At 43.5% G+C, this 19020-nt stretch overlaps 2 protein-coding genes across 2 annotated transcripts in view; one reads left to right on the plus strand and one right to left on the minus strand.

The window, feature by feature from the left end:
- LOC114861876 (zinc finger protein 239-like) overlaps positions 1 to 19020 on the minus strand; it is a 54487-nt gene that overhangs the window by 13531 nt on the left and 21936 nt on the right. The gene's annotated exons all lie outside the window — the stretch shown is intronic.
- On the plus strand, positions 7547 to 12510 carry LOC129604670 (general transcription factor II-I repeat domain-containing protein 2-like). Its single transcript, XM_055512053.1, is given in 3 exon segments — positions 7547 to 8418; positions 8420 to 10899; positions 11130 to 12510. Coding segments are annotated over 2 exon segments (1710 nt in total). The 5' UTR covers positions 7547 to 7984; the 3' UTR covers positions 9696 to 10899; positions 11130 to 12510.

Here is a 19020-nt window from a genome sequence, read left to right on the forward strand (position 1 = left end):
TTTATTTTGACTAGTTAATAAGGTTATTGTACTGTTTAGCAATTGCCTTCATATGCAGCAATATTTCTGTTTTTAACTAGTTTATTATATTATAGACTATTTTACTGTTTAGCAATTGCCTGCACATGCTTCCTTCATATCCTTTTAAAATAAAAGCACTGATGCTTTTTTTTTTTTTTAATAATGGTTGTCTATGGGAATCATTATTCAACTTGGCTCTTTTCATCAGTGTCTGGCATCGTAATACTTTGGCGTAGAAACGTCATTTCAACTTCAAAAGTGTCACCTGGACTTTCAGTTGCCATTTCTTGTTTTATTTGCATACTCCTCCGGTTTTGGTTTGTCTTGTTTAGCTCCTGCTTTACTTCCGGGTCTCATTAGTCACCACCTGCAAGTTATCAATAATCACATCCATGTATTTAATTCCCAGTACTCACCTTGTCTAGTTGCTAGATTGTCTGTGTGTCATGCCAGCATTCCATCATTTTTAGATCTTATTTTGACCTTGCCCTGCCTGCTCCCTTTGTTCTTGTTTTGGACCCTGCTTTCAACAAACCTTGTTTGGATTGTTTGAACTTTGCCTGTACCTGAATCCTACCAGCGGTGTACTGACCTTCGCCTCGCCTGTGTGACTAAAAGCCTCATTAAATCATCATCATCTCACGTCTTGTCCACATTGTGCATGTGGCTCCGTCACCCTGGTTTGTAACACAAAAGTGTTTATCATCTTTCAACCTTCTCTGTGTAAATCAACACTATTCTATAGTTTTCGATTTGTGAGCGTTTAAATATCGGGTGCTTTTTGTTAAATTTTCAGCTTTTCCATTAGTGTGTATTGCGTAAGCTTAGTGCGTGATGTCACAGCTAGAGTGCGAGCGCTCGTTCCTTTAAGACAGACCTTGTGTGTTTAGCTCGTCATTACAGCCACAATTTTTACTCTATCAACGTAATATTTTCACTCGTTCGTAGTCATACTTTTTTTTTCTAATAATGTGTCTGGCTAAGTCCTCATGTAGCGGAGGGTACACCTCCGCCGCGTAGGGGGTTACTTATATATAGTCACCCTGGATGACTGAAGTAGTGCCAGATCTACACGTAGGTCTGCAATACTCCAGTCAAATCGTCCCTGATACACTATGTGGATAGGAATGTGGTTTCCTACCTAGTCTGACTGCGGGCCACTGGGTGCAGGATAGAGGGCTCTAGAATGTCATCCACTGTCACAATGGCTACCTGGAGTGATGCGTGTCCAACTATTTAAGAATGCGCCCCCCCCCACTCCCCACACCCAATTAGGTAGGTGGGACGCCCCTACTCCAGGGTAAATCAACCCAACAATAGACAAAACAATGTGGTCACTTTGGAGTGAACAAATGGACGGAACATTTATTCAAATGACCCCCCCCCCCTTTTCTGGCAACCAAAATAAACTAAAAGAAATAAAATATTGCATTCAGGTCGGTGTACTTTAAAATCAAGCTTCACCCATACACACAGTACACTACCCTTATAACCCAATTTATAGCCTCACAGAGGATCTTGAGGATGTAAACAGTATTCTTACAAAATAAACAAACAAAGGTTCTCCCGACAACATGGCAGTAGCAATATTAACATTGGGCATCAATAGGCTCTTCATAGTACCTGGACAATTGCAACAAACACCAGATCATGACTTACCAGGGAAACAAACAAAATTAAAAAAATTAAAAAATATATCAGTGTTCAGTCTCTACTCACTCCATTAACGGTCGCGACACACAGTCCAAAGAAACAACAATCCTTGCTCAGTCTTGGCTGCAACTGCAACTGCATCAGCTCACCACAAGTACAGGAAAACACTAGAACGCGCTCCGGGGAAATCGCTCGAGTGTTGCTCGCATGGCAGGGAAAACCGTCCTCTCTTTGTTTCGCACTCCCGTTTACCTTTTTCCGCACCACCTGCGTCTCCTCTCTCGTTCCTGCCCTTCCTTTTTTTGTTCCACTTTCCACTTCCGCTATCCGATTGGTCACTGCTCGCGGCCCGCCGGAACTTCCGACTTGAAGATAGGTCCCCCAAAATAAAATAACATAATTCAAAGTACTGTGTCATCTTTACTAACCAATTTGCGTCCCTACACTCAGACCTATACCTTAGTCTGTATCTTCCTCAAAGCACAGAGGGTTCCAGAATTCCTCCCCCATAGATTCTAATGTACTTATCTTTGAGACCTTTGGGCAGAAACACAGATAGATAGGCACTTTTAAATGGTGACTGTGGCCACAATTGTCACTCCTCAAACAAACCTCACACCAGTTGCTTATTGAAGCGTTGAAATTCATAGAGTTAAGTTACTTTTGTTGTATAGTTTTGCTGTAACATGCCTGTTAAGCAGGGGTGCTATTCAGCTTCACTACAACTGATTGAGTTGGTCTGTGGAGGTTCCTGCCTTTGGAGAACCGTCTCCATAACAACAGTGTATGTCAGTGACAATTTGACTGACAGATCAAACTCCTGATGCTCAGTGTAGCAGCTCTATGCATATTACTGATGAGTTTATTACATAGTTTGATTCTTTATTAATTAAGCACACACACCTCCTCCAAATCCTTTCAAAATAAAAGCACCAATCCAAATCTTTAGCTTTAATAGCACTGTTACTGCTTTTGAATGGGTAATTGGGACTAGTTAATGAAAGTACAAAATAATCTTCAACTGTTCAACTATTAATCTATTGTTTAGCTTTTTAATATCTTTAATACTTTCTGATTTACAGCCGTTTAAATGTTGGATGGTTTTTGAGGAATTTTCAAACAATTTGACTGTGGCTACAATTTTTACTCTTAAAATGTAAAACTCAGACCAGTTGCACATAAGATAAGATAAGAAAACCTTTAATAGTCCCGCAGTGGGGCACATGGAAGTCTTAGGATTCATAAAGTGAAGTTATTTTTGTGATAACCCTCCTGGTTTTGCTGTAACAAGCCTGTTAAGCAGGGGTACAAATCAGCTCACTACAACTAATTAAGCTGATCAATGTATCCATGCCTGTGTCTCCATGACAACGGTGCAGCTCTATGCATATTACTAATGAGTTCATTACACTGTTGATTCCCAATCAGAGCATGTGTAGACATTTAGCTTTTTTAACTATTGGATTTTATTATATACAGTAGGCATATTTAGGTATAATTGTATTGAATCAACCACTTTCAGCTATGCAATGATTTATGAATGATTTATGAATTACACTCTTCACATTTAAATCAGAGTTGCACCTTACAATCTGTTGTAAATAGCAGCTTTTTGTTCAACAACAATATTTTAAGTATCTTATTAAAAGTTTAGATATTTCTTTAAATCAGAGAAGCTTTGTCCTCTTACTTATAGATACAATGATTGACACAAGATTTTGTATTAAAATATTCACATTTGCCTTACGTTTATACCTTTAAAACTGTTGCAAAATTGAAGTCTTTGTTTAATGTTTAAAGTAAATCTCATAACAGCCCTTCTAGGCATGTCACACATGGGTAAGGAGCGAGAGACAAGCTAGGCTAATTGACTAACTGTACAGCTGATTCCTGTGCTAATCCATAGCTGAAATTGCCTGTGTCCTGTACACTGCACAACCCCAGATATTTGTGTGCATGCGAAGAGCTAAGAAGACTTCCTCTCTTTTTGGGTGCTCCCTTAGCAGAGTACAAACCCATTTACTTTTCACACATCCAGCATATGTTATGGGAAAAATTGTTTCTCTCCTATTCTCATTTGCGTTATGATTTATGTTATCCTTTGTTTTCTCTTTCATTTACGTTGTTGTTGAGTTGTGTTACAAAATCGGGGCAAACTGGACTCAAAACGCTCACTATGAGCGTACAGGCTGCTAAGGCCTACAAACAAGAATGGATTAGAGGACCCTAACCCAAATGCAACGACCCCGGGAAAAAAACATAGATGCAAATAGTTTAATTAATAACTAAAGTAACAAAGATAACAAAGATAATAATAACTCAGAGCATTGCTACAAGCAGGATAGACAACCAGAGGTAGGGGAAGTAATCCACAAATGACTAGGAGTGACTGGAAACATCAACATCCATGTACCACCAACGACAAACCGACAAATGACTGGACACAACAAAGGGCTTAATTAAGGCACTCTAAAAACACAGGTAAACATGATTAACCCAATTACAACATGGAACAAAGCAGGAAGTGACATCGGGGCTATACTGTAACAACAGGTATGACACAAAGACAGTACTAGGACCAAACAACCGGATATGAGTGCCCTCTGGTGGTATGACGGCTAAACAGTAATGAGTTGTGTCTCACTTAGCGCTCCGTGTTCCCTGATATTTAGATGCCAGTGCTGCAGGTGTGAGAATGTAAACATCTTCGCACATACGGCAACATGAAAGAGATGGTGCATGCAATTTGATTGGATTAGACAGACTGTTCGTTTATGTAAAGTGTTCAATATTAAATTAATAATATTGAACGCTCACTATTATGAAAATCTATTCCATAATGATTATTTTCATAATAACACAGATTATTACATCTGCCTTTTTATTTAAATACAGAAGTTTTTATTTCCAAATTTAGTTTTTCCAAAGTTGGCTTTTATTGCATAATGCCCTTCTCCCCAGTGCCGTATTTATTTCATAATGTCGTTTTACAGCAGAATGACTTTGTCTGTCAATCAAGTTAAACAGGGCGGAGGCAGTTTGGCGATTGGCTATTCCTTAACTCAGACATAAGCAACAGCACTTCAGGTATCGAGTTAAGTCTGGGGGTGTCTTTACTAGAAATGAAACAGCATCGCAGCGTTCCATACATGGTGTCCATCTTGGTTCTTTTTTCTTTTACCGTGTGCCCCACAGATGCCCAGTTCCTATCACGGAGATCACCATCTTCCTCTAGTGATGAACTAATGTAAATGCTCCAACACATACACAATCCCTATATTACACTCTGCTACCCACTAGATGGTACTACACGCCTTAAAATGTAGTTGTAGCTCTGGCAACTAAAGCAAAACAATATCGTGAATATCGTTACAGGTGGATGTGTAGTTTGTGAATGTTATGGCTGCAGGACGGAAGACAGTTTCCGACTTGCTCAGAGAAGTTCTTAATCAGAAAGAGTGTAATGTTACACCTCAGCCTGAAAGAGTGGTGCAGAAGCATATTATTTCTGAAACTGTCTCTGGTCCAAATTCAAACAGTTTGTCGTTAAGGACACCAGATGGTAATGCTACTGCTAATACTGGTGTTCTGTAACAACTTAAAACCATGTTAATTGGTGACCAGCTTCAGAGTGCTGCACTGGTTGCTCCTGTTTGTAGCAGGAAGACTATCTTAGCTGTCCTTGTCGATGCTTTGACAATGTTTTATTATCTTGTCTGTGCATGATCTACACAAATCAAGTCTTACATTATATATATAAAAATATATTTAAAAAAATGTGTATATATATATACACAACCATTTCCTGGCTTTTGTTTCTATGAGCATTTTTTTATGACATCAAACTTTTTAGTGGCAAAGACAGGATGAGAATTGAAATGTCAAAGCGCAGCAACGAGGACACAGGTTACACAGAACAGACACGTCGTAAACAATCTGTAAACAATCGTAAACAATCTGTCTGTGGCCCGACTGTCTATTTCAGCACCAAAGCCATAGAATGTGAATTACCGTTTATAACAGACATTTTTGTCCATACAATAACAAACAATATGGTAAATTATTTGCACAAAAACACTGCAGATCTTCTTTAATTTCCCCCCATTAAACATATCACATGATATGTTAAATGTGGTTTTAATTGAATGTATTTGGCCAATGAAACAATGTTAGCCAGTATATTGTCCAGTCAAGAAAATCACAGCTTTACCGATTCTTCATTGTTCTCATTGTAGTCTTCATTGTTCTCAAACCAACGTTAGAGCTAGATGGATAAACTAACATACACTGCACGACCTAATAAAAAACACATTGGACCGTGTAAGCGCTGTATTTAGTTAGCATAATCAATTAACACAGTATACTATATTTACGTATATTTTAGCTTTCGTCCACACAGGTGTGTGGCTGCAGGAGCCCACATGAGCACATTTGAATGGGACAAAGGCTCGGTCGACTGGCTGTAGCTGTTAGCATAGCTATTAGCTTGCCTCACACATGGGTAACTACATTTTAAACAGACAAACTAACATTTTAGAACATTGTAAGTATCAAGCATGTACTTACTTCAGTGAGTGGATGAGAGACTGTAGGAATAGATCCTTTTTTTCCAACAGGAGCCAAGAAAAAAATTGTATGTACCCTTGTTTGAAATGCACATACGTATAAATGCTAAGGCAGTGTTATTGGCACCGCTCCATTTAAAATGAAAGTAACCCACAAAGTCCTAACTTGTTGATCCCTTGGTGAAGTGAATAGGCTTGGGTGTTGGTTAAAACACCCAAGTACTGAACACTTTCTATGGAAGGACTTGGGGGCTGCCATGCTCGCCAGTTCATGCTGAGTGAAAGGGGGGAAATGGCGGAAGTCCAGTTTTGGTTTGGTATCATTGTGGGGGTGTTGGTTCAGGATTTGCAGGGAGGACTTCCTGCATCTGTGACGACAGGGGGTCACGGTTTCAGAGTAGGACAAGGTCTGTCTTCATTGGATAGTCTCAAAGTCTCAAAATGTAAAAAAAGGAGGAAATGCACTTCTACTGTGCTCAGTGTGTGTAAATGTGACCTATAGAGTCATAGGAACGCTCCAAAATGTCTAAAAAGTAGATTTTGCATGATATGACCCCTTTAATGTGACAGTCACCACCAAGTTCATAATTTAAATAATTACTAGCCTGTACACAAATCTCATCCAGTTGAAAAGGGAAACCTTGGAATGACTTAAAAATTCATTCATGCGTAATTGACTTTCTTATTTGTCTCCCTTAGTGGCTGTTTCGCTGACACCTCCTGCAAAATATAGGTATACTGAAAAGCAGGCAAATTTAATCATTTAATATTAGTCTTGCATTTAAACATACACCCATCACGTGTAGTATTTAAGTCAGTAATATATATTGTCCACAGTTACACTCTGGGGGTATTGCATTTGTTATATCTACAGTACATACATATATTTCTCAAATCATCATTGGCTACTTACCATTTAAATCAAAGGAATTACTCTGCTTCAACCTCATTTTATGACCACAGGAACCACACTTAATTTTCCTTTTAAGTACATTTTTCTTTTGCAGCCACTTTATAAGTTTCCTGTGTTTTTTTTAGTGTCCTTCCCCAGAAGTACATCGGAAAGTGCGCCACTGGATCCCATTTCAACCAATTAGATCCCAAGCACTGCATAACCATGGCAATCGTGGCGCATAGGCACTCGGGAAAAGAAAAAGCAGCGGGAACAGCTATTGGGGCATCCGGCACCAGCACACGTTCTACTTGCTACTGATAGTAGAAGGATATTTACCTAGGATAGTGCTGTAACAACGGACAAAGGAGACAACGCTGAGAACAGCACAGGTAGGTGGCCTTATTAGTGACTTGGGCAGACCAGCTCTGCTAGTTGTTTACAACTTACAGATTACATAAAGCTAAAGTAGCAATTTTGCTAGCAAGCTAACCTAAGGCTAACTGCTGACATTATGTACATAAGTGCTTTGTAGCAAACAGACCTGTGTCATTGTTGTGCACGTGGCCTTCCACAAAAATATTTTGCCGTTAATTAATAACCGTAGTGCACATATGTCAAAGTCAAGGCCCGCGAATGAATTATCTATGGCCCCCAGGATGATATTTGATTAGCATCAGAACCGGCCTGCGGGCTGTAGCAGCCCCCTGGTGTTTTGCACGCATCAATACTACATTTCCCACAATGCAACGGTAACCCGCGAACTCACTGCAGTGCAGCAAGCGGACCTCGGCCTCATCATTCATCAGCAGTCAGAGCAGATGTCAACTTTAAGCTACCTCCTCCCCAAAAAATGGCTAAACAGAAGGTGGATGCTGAGAACAGGGGGTTTCAAGCTAGGAGGGAGGCAGAGTACATGTTCACTAAGGTAAATGGCAAACCTGTGTGTCTTCTGTGTGGAGAAAGTTTGGTTGTAATGAAAGAATACAATCTAAGAAGGCACCATGAAACGTCTAAGAAACACACAGACAAAGACAAGAATATGGACACGGAACAAAGGCTACAGAAGGTGGAAGAATTAAAACGAGGTCTTAGGTCCCAGCAGACTCTGTTCACAAAAGCAAAATCACAAAGCGAAGCTGCTGTCAAGGTGAGTTTTATTATGGCAGAAGAGGTCGCAAAATCCGCCCGGCCATTTACAGAGGGAGAGTTTATCAAAAACTATATGCTTAAAGTTTGTGACGCAGTGTGCCCAGACAAAAGGCAACTATTTTCAAACGTGAGCCTGAAAGGGAAAAGATTTCATCGCATATTCCCTTGCTGTGGATGAGAGCACCGACACATCTGACATTGCCCAGCTGAGCATAACAGAAGAGCTTTTGGCATTACGTCCTATGCATGGCACAACTACAGGACAAGATCTGTATGAAGAGGTATCCAGATGTGTAAATGAGATGGGCCTGCCTTGGGAAAAACACGGAGCACCCGCGATGTGTGGGCACAGGAGTGGACTGGTGGCAAGGATGCGTGAGAGGATGCGTAAGGAAAACGTCACAGGTGAGCTGACAGCTTATCACTGCATAATACACCAGGAGTCGTTGTGTGGCAAAGCCTTGAAAATGGAACATGTAATGAGCACCATAACGCGGGCAGTTAACTTCATCAGAGCAAGAGGTTTAAATCACCGCCAGTTCAAGGCATTTCTGGGCGAGTTAGATACAGAGTATGGTGACTTGCCCTATCACACAGAGGTGCTATGGCTAAGCCAGGGAAAGGTGCTACAAAGATGTTTCGAGCTGCGTGAGGAGATCTGTCTGTTCATGGAAAGCAAAGGGAAAGACACAACAGAGCTGCGAGATGAAACTTTTCTGTGTGAAATGGCATTTCAGTGCGACATCACGAGTCATCTGAATGTGATGAACCTGCAGCTGCAGGGACGGGGGCGTGTCATCTCTGATATGTACAGTACAGTGCAGGCGTTTAAAACCAAGCTGAGTCTGTGGGAGACGCAGATGCGTAAAGAAAACTTGAGCCACTTTCCCAGTTGCCAGACCATGAAAGAGAGGCTCTCTACGGCTGTGTTCCCGAGTGCACAGTTTGCTGACAAACTCAACATACTGGCCGCCGACTTCCGACGCCGATTTGCTGACTTTAAAGCCCAAAAATGCAGGTTTCAACTGCTCGGCAATCCTTTTGCAGTTGACGTGGAAAGCGCACCACCAAACCTACAAATGGAGTTGATTGAGCTTCAGTGCAGTGACACACTGAAGGAAAAGTATGAGAAAGTGGGTGCTGCTGAGTTTGCACGTTTCATCCCCGACACAAGGGCCGAGCTGCGCATCCAAGCTGCTCAGACGCTCTCTATGTTTGGCAGCACATACCTGTGCAAACGACTGTTCTCTTTGATGAAGCTAAACAAAACATCACACAGGAGCCGTCTTACTGATCAGCACCTCCACTCAATCCTGAGGATTTCCTCAGCTCAGAGCCGTACCCCGAACATTGATGAACTTGTACAAAAGATGAGACACCACCAAGTATCAGGCTCATCCTTAGACAAGTGAGCATCACAGAGCATTAACGTATTTTTAGTTTTTAATTCATTTTTTAATACATTTGTTTCTACAAGACATGTGATTTTTCTTTGAAGGAAGTATTGTTTTCTCTGTGTGCAATATATTTTTGCATTTTATTTTATTTTATTTATTTATTTATATTATTTTTCAGTTAATGGACTCAGGGGAAGATGCAGATAAGAGCCATGAGAAAGAATACAACTGATTTGATTTATTCTATATTTTCTCATTTTACTATTTGAAGCAGTAATTTAGGATAATAGAGCAGCATAGTATAGCATTTTCAGTTCATAATGCATGCAGTTTCATTTATGCATTTATTTTGATATAAGGAACATATTTTGTCTTTGAAGGCAGTTTGTTCTTGTCTGTGTGCCTGCTGAAAAATGTTTTCCCTTTAACTTACTGACAGAGCCATAAAAAATATTTGATTATTAATTTAATCATTAAATAATACAGTGTTACTGTAGGTCTTGGTACAATAGGCTACGTGCAATCATTTCAATATGTTTTAATAAACATTGAACCAGTCCGGCCCTCGGATTATAGCCAATTTTTTTTTTTTTTTGGCCCTCTGTGTATTTGACTTTGGCATACCTGCCGTTGTGTGTTAAGAGTTTGCAACATGCTATGTTTTGTATTTGGGGCTATGGGAGAAATAATTTCTGTATCATTCCAGGATTTTAACATCTCCAACAACTGTGCAGAATGCAAGAAACTGTCACACACAGCTTGTTAAAGCAAAGAAAAAAAAGATCTTTTTTTTTCTAAATTGACAAAAGAAAGAGACTCCTTGTTAAAACTGCTGTCAAAATGTAAAAGCCATGCCATCAGACTATACAATAACAACTGTTAAATCACCCACTCCATCAGTAGTTTACGTAGTAATCTTCTCTGATTAATATTTGTGCAAACTCTGCGATGTTTAAATATTTATACAATATGCAGTAGCTTTTCTGTGCAACATTTGTGCAAACTGTTGCAACATTTATATTTATACAACATGCAATATCTCTTCCAATGAAACTATATTATGGATCTGTCACGTTGTTACTGTTTTTTTTTTGTCTCATTAGACAAGAAGAAAAAATGTGCTCGGACAGATGAAGATGTCTTAAGAAACTCAGACCAACAGATTAACTCAGAAAAAGGAAAAGCATAAAACGGAAGAGAAAGACAGACGTAAAAAGGGGTAAGAATAAGATCTAAATACATTTCATGCCAATGATACTGATGACCCAGTGAAAAAAATCTGATGGTATGGCAGCTTAGCAAAAATTGCATTGAAAGTAAAAAATCTAGCTCAGTCTACATTAAAACAAGTGTTTGTTTAAGTGTCCCATTCCTTAGGACCTGTGTCAAATATTGCCTGCTTTTGTTTCATTTCATTATTGTTTCTCCTTACACTTCATAAATCTGCAGCAGATTGTGAAAAGGTACAAGAGGAACTTGCAGGTATTCAGGAGAGGGAAGAACTTGAGGTCTTCCTACAAAGCTGTTGCACTAGATAGGAACACAGTGGTTGCTAGTGCTGCAATCGCCAAGCTTGCCATTGTGTCACCCAAAAAATGTGATGAAGTCATACAAAGCTTCTCCAGAGGACACAGTTTAAGTTAATTTTGTCTGTAAGTGTTCAGATGCACTGAGCAGTGACCCTGCACTTTAATTAAAAGTTGACGATATAAAAAGAAATGGAAGGCTTCTTCCCATAGTCAGGAGAATGGTAAAATTACGTGTGGGGAATCGCATAAAGCAGGCGTTAAAGAAAAACAAACACTGGTAATGTCTCCACTTAGCAGACAGGCATTCATGTTACCATGTTTTGCTGTGGTAAGGAGTTTTGGTTTGGTTATGTTGATTTTTCAAAAACGGCAGACCTGTTATGTTACTACAGTAGATTTTTTTTTCATATTTGCAGAAATAGTAGTAACACTTGTTAGTGTGAACAATGTGATGTTTGTTTGCATATTGTTGCAATAAATGCTTATTCTAAGACATTGTTTATCATATTTGGACATTATTGTTTATTATTGGTGTTTGACTGTGAAGCAACTTAACTGCTGACTTTTCCCTTACTTCAGAAAATGATGATAGTGGTTCACACTTTAGATTAGGGGGATGCAAAAATGTTTGTATGTGACTTGAAGATGGTTTATAAAATTAGGCTAGATCTACCAATGATTTGAAACACATTTACAAAGAATGAATAGTTCACACTTTAGATCGGGGTTATGCAAAAAGGTTTGTAAGTGTCACGATCCGGTTCAGGACCTAAGGACTCAGGTTGTCATCAATGTCATGTTTTGTATCCAGTTTTCATTTCCGGTTTTATTTTGGTAGCACTCCCGGTTTCTGTTTCTGTTCTTGCTTTACTTCCTGTTTACCCGATGTCACAGCTGTTCCCTGTCAGTACCGGTCCTCATTATCCACACCTGCACATCATCTGCAATTAGTCCACCTTGTATTTAAGATCCACCTCTCACCCTTGTAACTCTCCAGATTGTTGGGTCATAGCACCACTATCCAGCGTTCCAGTCTGGTTGTTTCGTGTTGTTGGTCTTGCCTGCTTTTGATCGCCAATTGCTGCCTGATCCTCCTCGGTACTTTCGCCTGGATTGTGACATATGCCCGACCGTCTGACCAGTGAGTTTGTCTAGCCCTTATCTGTACCGTTGCTGAGTCTCCCCGTGTACCGAACCACTGCTGCCTCCTGGACCTGATTTCGCCCGCTCCTCATCTGTACCTTACGCTGAGATATCCTGTGTATGACCTGGACTGTATGACGTTGACGCAATAAACCCTGCTCTAATTCACCCAATCCGAGAGTGCGCTGTGCATTTGGGTCCTCAGCCGTGTGTTCGTGACAGAGCCGTGTGCCCGTGACAGTAAGTGACCTTTGAAGACTTACAGATGATTTACTAAGTTAGGAACGCTTTACCAATGATTTGTATCACATTTACTAGGGATGAATTGTTCACACTTTAGATTAGGGGGATGCAAAATGGTTTGTAAGTGACTTCTAGAGACTTATAAATAAACTTATATATAAATGCATTACTACTTAACATTTTTATAAAGTGTTACCATAATTATTATAAAATAGATTTTTATAATCATGAGCAGATTGTACAGCATAATGAAACATATTTCATAATAATAAACAACTAACCCCGACTGATTTGGAGGTAATATCCACAGGGAAAGGTGGATGGAGGTAGACAGCTGCGTATTAAGCTCATCTGATAGGGCTACAGCAGGCAATTAGTAAAGATGAGGTATTGAAACAAAGACGATTGAATTGTGGATTAAAAGTGGAAATCCATTGTGAAGATAAAAATGCCATGATAACGGTATCAAAGGAGCTGACCTGGAAATAGGGCTAACAGATCCTGCGGCTAAACACCGGACAAGGCAAGAAAAACTCACACTACTGTATGTGTACACACACACACATACACACACTCTATTCTCACCCTCCGCGGGTGGTCTCATCCACTTTCCAAGCTCGGGTCCTCTTCCAGAGGCCAGGGACCTTGAGGGTTCTGGGCAGTATCCTTGCGTCCCTAGGACTGCACTTTTCTGGACTGAGATTTCGGATGTTTTTCCAGGGATCTGTTGTAGCCACTCCTCCAGTTTGGGGGTCACAGCCCCCAGTGCTCCGATCACCACAGGCACCACTGTGGCCTTCACCTTCCAAGCCTTCTCCAGTTCTTCTCTGAGCCCTTGGTATTTCTCTAGTTTCTCATGTTCCTTTTTCCTGATGTTGCCATCGCTTGGTATTGCCACATCCACCACTACGGCTTTCCTCTGCTCTTTATCCACCACCACAATGTCTGGTTGGTTCGCCATTACCATTCTGTCAGTCTGTATCTGGAAGTCCCACAGGATCTTGGCTTGCTCGTTCTCTACCACCTTGGGAGGTGTTTCCCATTTTGACCTTGGGGTTTCCAGTCCATACTCTGCGCAGATGTTCCTGTATACTATGCCAGCCACTTGGTTATGGCGTTCCATGTATGCTTTCCCTGCCAGCATCTTACACCCTGCAGTTATGTGCTGGACTGTCTCAGGGGCTTCTTTGCACAGTCTACACCTTGGGTCTTGTCTGGTGTGGTAGATCTGGGCCTCTATGGCTCTGGTGCTCAGGGCCTGCTCCGGTGCGGCCAGGATGAGTGCCTCTGTGCTGTCCTTCAGCCTGGCCCTTTCAAGCCATTGGTAGGATTTGTTGAGATCAGCCACTTCAGTTATGTTCCGGTGGTACATCCCGTGTAAGGGCTTGTCCTTCCATGATGGTCCCTCTTCCAGCATCTCATCCTCTGTTCTCCACTGCCTGAGACATTCACTCAGCACGTCATCTGTCGGGGCCTTATCCTTGATGTACTTATGGATCTTGCATGTTTCATCCCGGATAGTGGCTCTCACGCTCACTAGTCCTCGGCTTCCTTCCTTGCGGCTAGCGTACAGTCTCAGGGTGCTGGATTTGGGGTGGAACCCTCCATGCATGGTGAGGAGCTTTCGTGTCTTAACATCTGTGGTCTGTATCTCTTCCTTTGGCCACCTTATTATTCCTGCAGGGTATCTGATCACTGGCAGAGCGTAGCTGTTTATTGCCTGGGATTTGTTCTTGCCATTGAGCTGGCTTCTTAGGACTTGCCTTACTCGTTGGAGGTATTTGGCTGTTGCCACATTCCTTGTTGACTGTTCAAGGTTACCAACAACCAAAGTCAATAATTAATGCAAAAAGTAGGAATACTCCCATCCACATGCAACCACCACCAGTAATAGAGCGATTTATTGATATATCAGGGAAAAGGACAGTATCCAAAATCTATATCTTAATTTCCAATGTAGATCAGACAGTGAACCTTCCGATCTCTAAATGAGAAGCTGATCTCAACATCATCACTAATTACACGTTCTGGAATAATATATGTTCTAATTTATTCAGAATGCCAAATATACAAATTTACAACTAATACGATACAAAATTCTTCATAGAACTCAGTATACAGGACAAAGGATGTTCCAAATGGGTCTCACAAACTCAAATATTTGCCCTCACTGTACAGATAACACAGCAGATAGATTCCTAAATGCATTCTGGTCATGTTCACCTGTGCAGCAATTTTGGCAAAGAGTGCAATTTTTGCACTTTGTCTTCTAGGAGATCTAAGTGGACTTGATCTAAAGACAAACTCGTCACACACACTTCTTTCTGCCCTCTGTGTCGCAAAGCAAATCATCCTTATGAACTGGAAAACTATAAAAAAATTAAGCATCACTCTTACCTGAACAGCTTGTTAGATTATACCACCCTAGACACATTGTCTGCTTCATCAAATCAATGACCAAAACTATACTCTGATTGATTCCATTTCCAGGGAAGGATGCGTGGGGCTCGGGTGCTGCGTCATGTCTGGCACAGTGGTGGTGGGGTGACTAGTGGTTGGGGGTGCCTGCCTACCTAAGGAAGCGGGACAACAGGACTGGTGGATTCTGGGCTGGCCGCATGGGTCCCCTGCGGCGGGGATGTGGTGCCTGCTGAGACCGTCAGTCCTGTGCCAGAGAAGGGCCATTTTGAGGGTTGGCGTGTGCCTGTCTCCGGGGAGCAGAGGCGGGCCTCCCTGCCGGTGTGCGAGGGGCGGACCTGGGGGTGGAGACCTGGGTGACCTGTGTCCTGGGGAGTCCCTCCGGGGGCGCTGCCTTTGCACAGAGGGGTGTCTCTCCCCTGGGGCGCTGCCCCTGCTCGGGTGGGGCACTGCCTGCCCTAGCGGTCCGACGTCCTCCGGTGACTGCTTGTTGCGGGAGGGTTGGCGGACTACTCGGGCTATTACCTTCATTGGGCCCTGGGCGGAGGTTGGCCCTCAATGCACAACCGCAGAGTATGTGTGTAGGTTTGGGTGTAGCACTACACGGGGCGAGCATGGGCATACTTGAGCGAGAGAATGGGTAAGTGTGAAAGAAGGGTGAGGATGGCTCTGACTGTGCTGCGTGTGGTGCCTGGGCAGTAGTACTGCGGTCCCTGGGTCTCGGCTGTCTCTTCCTGGCTGGGGGTTGTGGGGGGCGGTGGGATGGGTAGCAGAGTCAGTCGGGAACCTGGCTCTGCGGACCCTGGTGCTTTGCTTCCCAATTACATTTCTCCACATTCATCCACTTAGGTCTGCAAGGGGCGTCCTGCTGATGGAGGGACCGGGGCTACCGGGAAGTGGTTCCGTCCCTCCCAAGTGGGATTCTGTGCAGTTTTAATTGCATTAGTCATGCACACTCGTCCAGGAATCTGGGGGCTCTTTTCGGGGGTGCCAGTGGACGGAGCCGTCATATTGATGGCTCTGTCTGCTGGACCCCTCGGAGAATTGGCGATCTCCCAAAGTTCCTCATACTTAGCCACATACACATACCTTTAGGGCCGGGGGTGGGCTCTTTCACTGCGGCCTGGGGTTGAGGCCAGTTGTGGCCTCGCCCACTGGCCCTGGTGGAGAGATCATCACCCAGTTTTAACTGCAAAAAGACATTTAGGGTGAGGGGGGGAACTGTCCGGGGGACACACCGTCAGCCAACAGTCGTGCTCCTGGAGGTGTCACCCACCTTCAGTGCACTTTAGTCCAACACACTCACGTCCAAGCTGGGTTGCAGGGTTCTGGGGTGCCTTTTCCGCTGCCCTCTGCCTCCCCCGGGTTGGGGGAGTTGGTCGGGGCTCGGGAGGAGCTGCGGTGCCTGCCTGGGGCCGCATGGACGGCAGGCCGGAGACCAACCCTCCCCACGGATGTGATCAAGCGAATGGTGTGGGTGTGAGAATGTATCTGAGAGTGCATTGGTTTACATATGATTGACTAGTTTGTTGCAAGAGAGTTTATGGTTTGTGTGTGTGTTGATGTGATGATATGTGTTGTACGTGTGGGTGGGTATATGCGTCTCTGTTTGTGTAAGTTTGTATGCGTGTGGTGCGGTTGGAGTGTGGGGGGTCCGGTTGTCCGCCCAGGGAACGCTGATCGTCTGCCTGGGTGGTCTCTTTTCTGCTGACCCCCACCAATTGCTGGTCTTGTGCTGCAGGCCGGTGTGGTGCCAGGGGATGAGGGGTGGTGGACTGGGGGCGGGCCCCTCTCTGGGCGCGGGGGCATCTCCTGGCGGGCTCCCTACGGACCGTGGGTCCTCGGGCTCCACTCTTTCAGGCCGACCCTCCCACCGGGGGGAGTGTTTGCCCCTCGTTCTCATGGAGCAGACAGCGTTGACCCACGGCGGCCCACCCTGACCTCGGGTGCTGTCTCTGTGGCTGCTGCAGCTCTGCCTGGGGGGCTCTGCGTGGGTGGCTTGGTTCGCAAATCCTGCCCTCCTGGAACTGAAGGTGCGTGGGCTCCCTGGTTGCTAGGATTCTTTCCTCTGCTTGGTGGATGGGTGTAGTGGCCGAGCCCCTCACATCACCCTGGCTTCCACAAGTGGCATTGTTCATGCACCAACGTCTGTCTCACCCTTTGGGTAAGTAATATTAAGCTACAGCCTTACTAACCTTGTAGTGGGACACTGAACACCTGAACAGCACTGTCCCCTAGGGATCAATATGCATGGATGTGGCAGGGCCTGTAGGGGTCACAGGTGTTGTTGGATTCAAAGTCAGGGTATGTAACCATGAAGCCAGTGAGGAGAGCCACAGGGGATAGCGTGGTTTCACATCTCGAGCAAACATGTGGGGCCTTGGGGATCCCAGGAGAGTTGAGATAACGGATAATGGCACACTGTTCAAAAATGTAACAGTGGATAAATGGTGCCAGGCACATGGAGTGCGACGAGTGTACTCTCCTCCATACACGTCTCAGTAAAATGGAATGGAGCACTAAGGTCCTAGCATTGTTTGAAGCATTGAATGACAGACCCAGGGAGGGCCGGCCATCACCATCATCAGAGCTAAATTCCCGACCAATCAGAACCCAGGAGATAGGGAGGACGAAGACTGGTACAGCCCCAGGCTCCGCCTCCAGCTATCCTATTGTCTTGGGTCAAAGGATGTGGCTAAAGGGGAAGACACGCCCACAAGGAGTGGCCGTATACCCTAAATTTGATTGACAAGATGAGGTGTCCCATTGGAAGATGCGGTTTCAACCCTGTTAATAGAAACGGAGTTGATCCAGGTAGTGAATAAGGTATGGTCTTATAATGTGTTGGAAAGGGGGGTGGAAGGAGTGTTAGGACAAACCAAGGTGTTGGTGCAGTTCAGAATTAAAAGGCCGGCTGAACCAAATGAGGAGAAGGCGCAGATTAAGCAGAGATTCACCAGAAGATGGCAATATCTGGAGGATGGCAGGGGCCTCGGGAACTGACCTCGTGGGGGAAGTTGGTAAAAGAAATAATCAGCAACACCCAGATAACTTTGGTTGCAAAATCGGATGAGATTCCTGTGGTGTCAGGAAGAACGTGTTGCATTACTACATGACCCGCCTTGATGGTTGAGGTGACCTGAGAGCTGAAATAAGAGCAAAAGTAATGCAATGTGAAATCACTCCCGAGACAGACGTCCGGAACGGAAAGTGGTTCAGGTGCCAGGGTCAGTGGCTCACCGGGTATCTATTCCCCTTCTGGCCAGAGGACGTATGCAGCGTAGAAGTTGTGGTAAAAGCAGTGATATCATCATTGCAGGGTGTATATTCTTTGGGCGTGCAGGTGGGGGCAGCTACGTTAGTGCAGCCGCCTCTACCTAAAAAAAGGAACACTGAAACCACTAGAGGAAGTAGAAAAGAAAGGTTGAGAAATATTTTCAGCTGACTAAAGAACAAAAGGAAGAATGGCAATGTGCCGCTTTAGATAGAGGAAAAATGGGACAAATGGGTTCAGGAGCCTTACCTAGATACCAACATTCCAGGGAGATTCCCTTTGGGCCGAGACGACGGCTCAATACATGCCCATGTTCATGATGGATTACGATGTGTATTGCCAAGAAATTAAAATTACGGTGAGAATCTTGCCCATGAGTGGTAATATAATGTTTCTTTATAAGCCATCACAATCCCTAGTGTGACATGAAACAGTGTGCTGGGACACTATGGGAAAGGTCGACTTATATATGGAAGTCCATATTCCCGAAATGGTGATGTGGTCGACCTATCCCGAAATCGGGAAGGTTTTGAGAAGGACAAGCACAAATGAAGGGGAGATCCAGCTGAACCGGGAGCAATACGTTAAGTTTGTGCAGCAAAAGTGGAAGGATGTTAGAGCAAACTGGACGGAAGAAAATTAACAATCAACTTTCCCCTTAATTAGCCCTCAGGCCCAAAAACAAAGCAATAATGACATTGAGTAAGAAAGTGGAGTTCAGGAAAAAATTAAA

This window comes from Betta splendens, chromosome 9, assembly GCF_900634795.4.
Source record: "Betta splendens chromosome 9, fBetSpl5.4, whole genome shotgun sequence".
Lineage (NCBI taxonomy): Eukaryota > Metazoa > Chordata > Actinopteri > Anabantiformes > Osphronemidae > Betta > Betta splendens.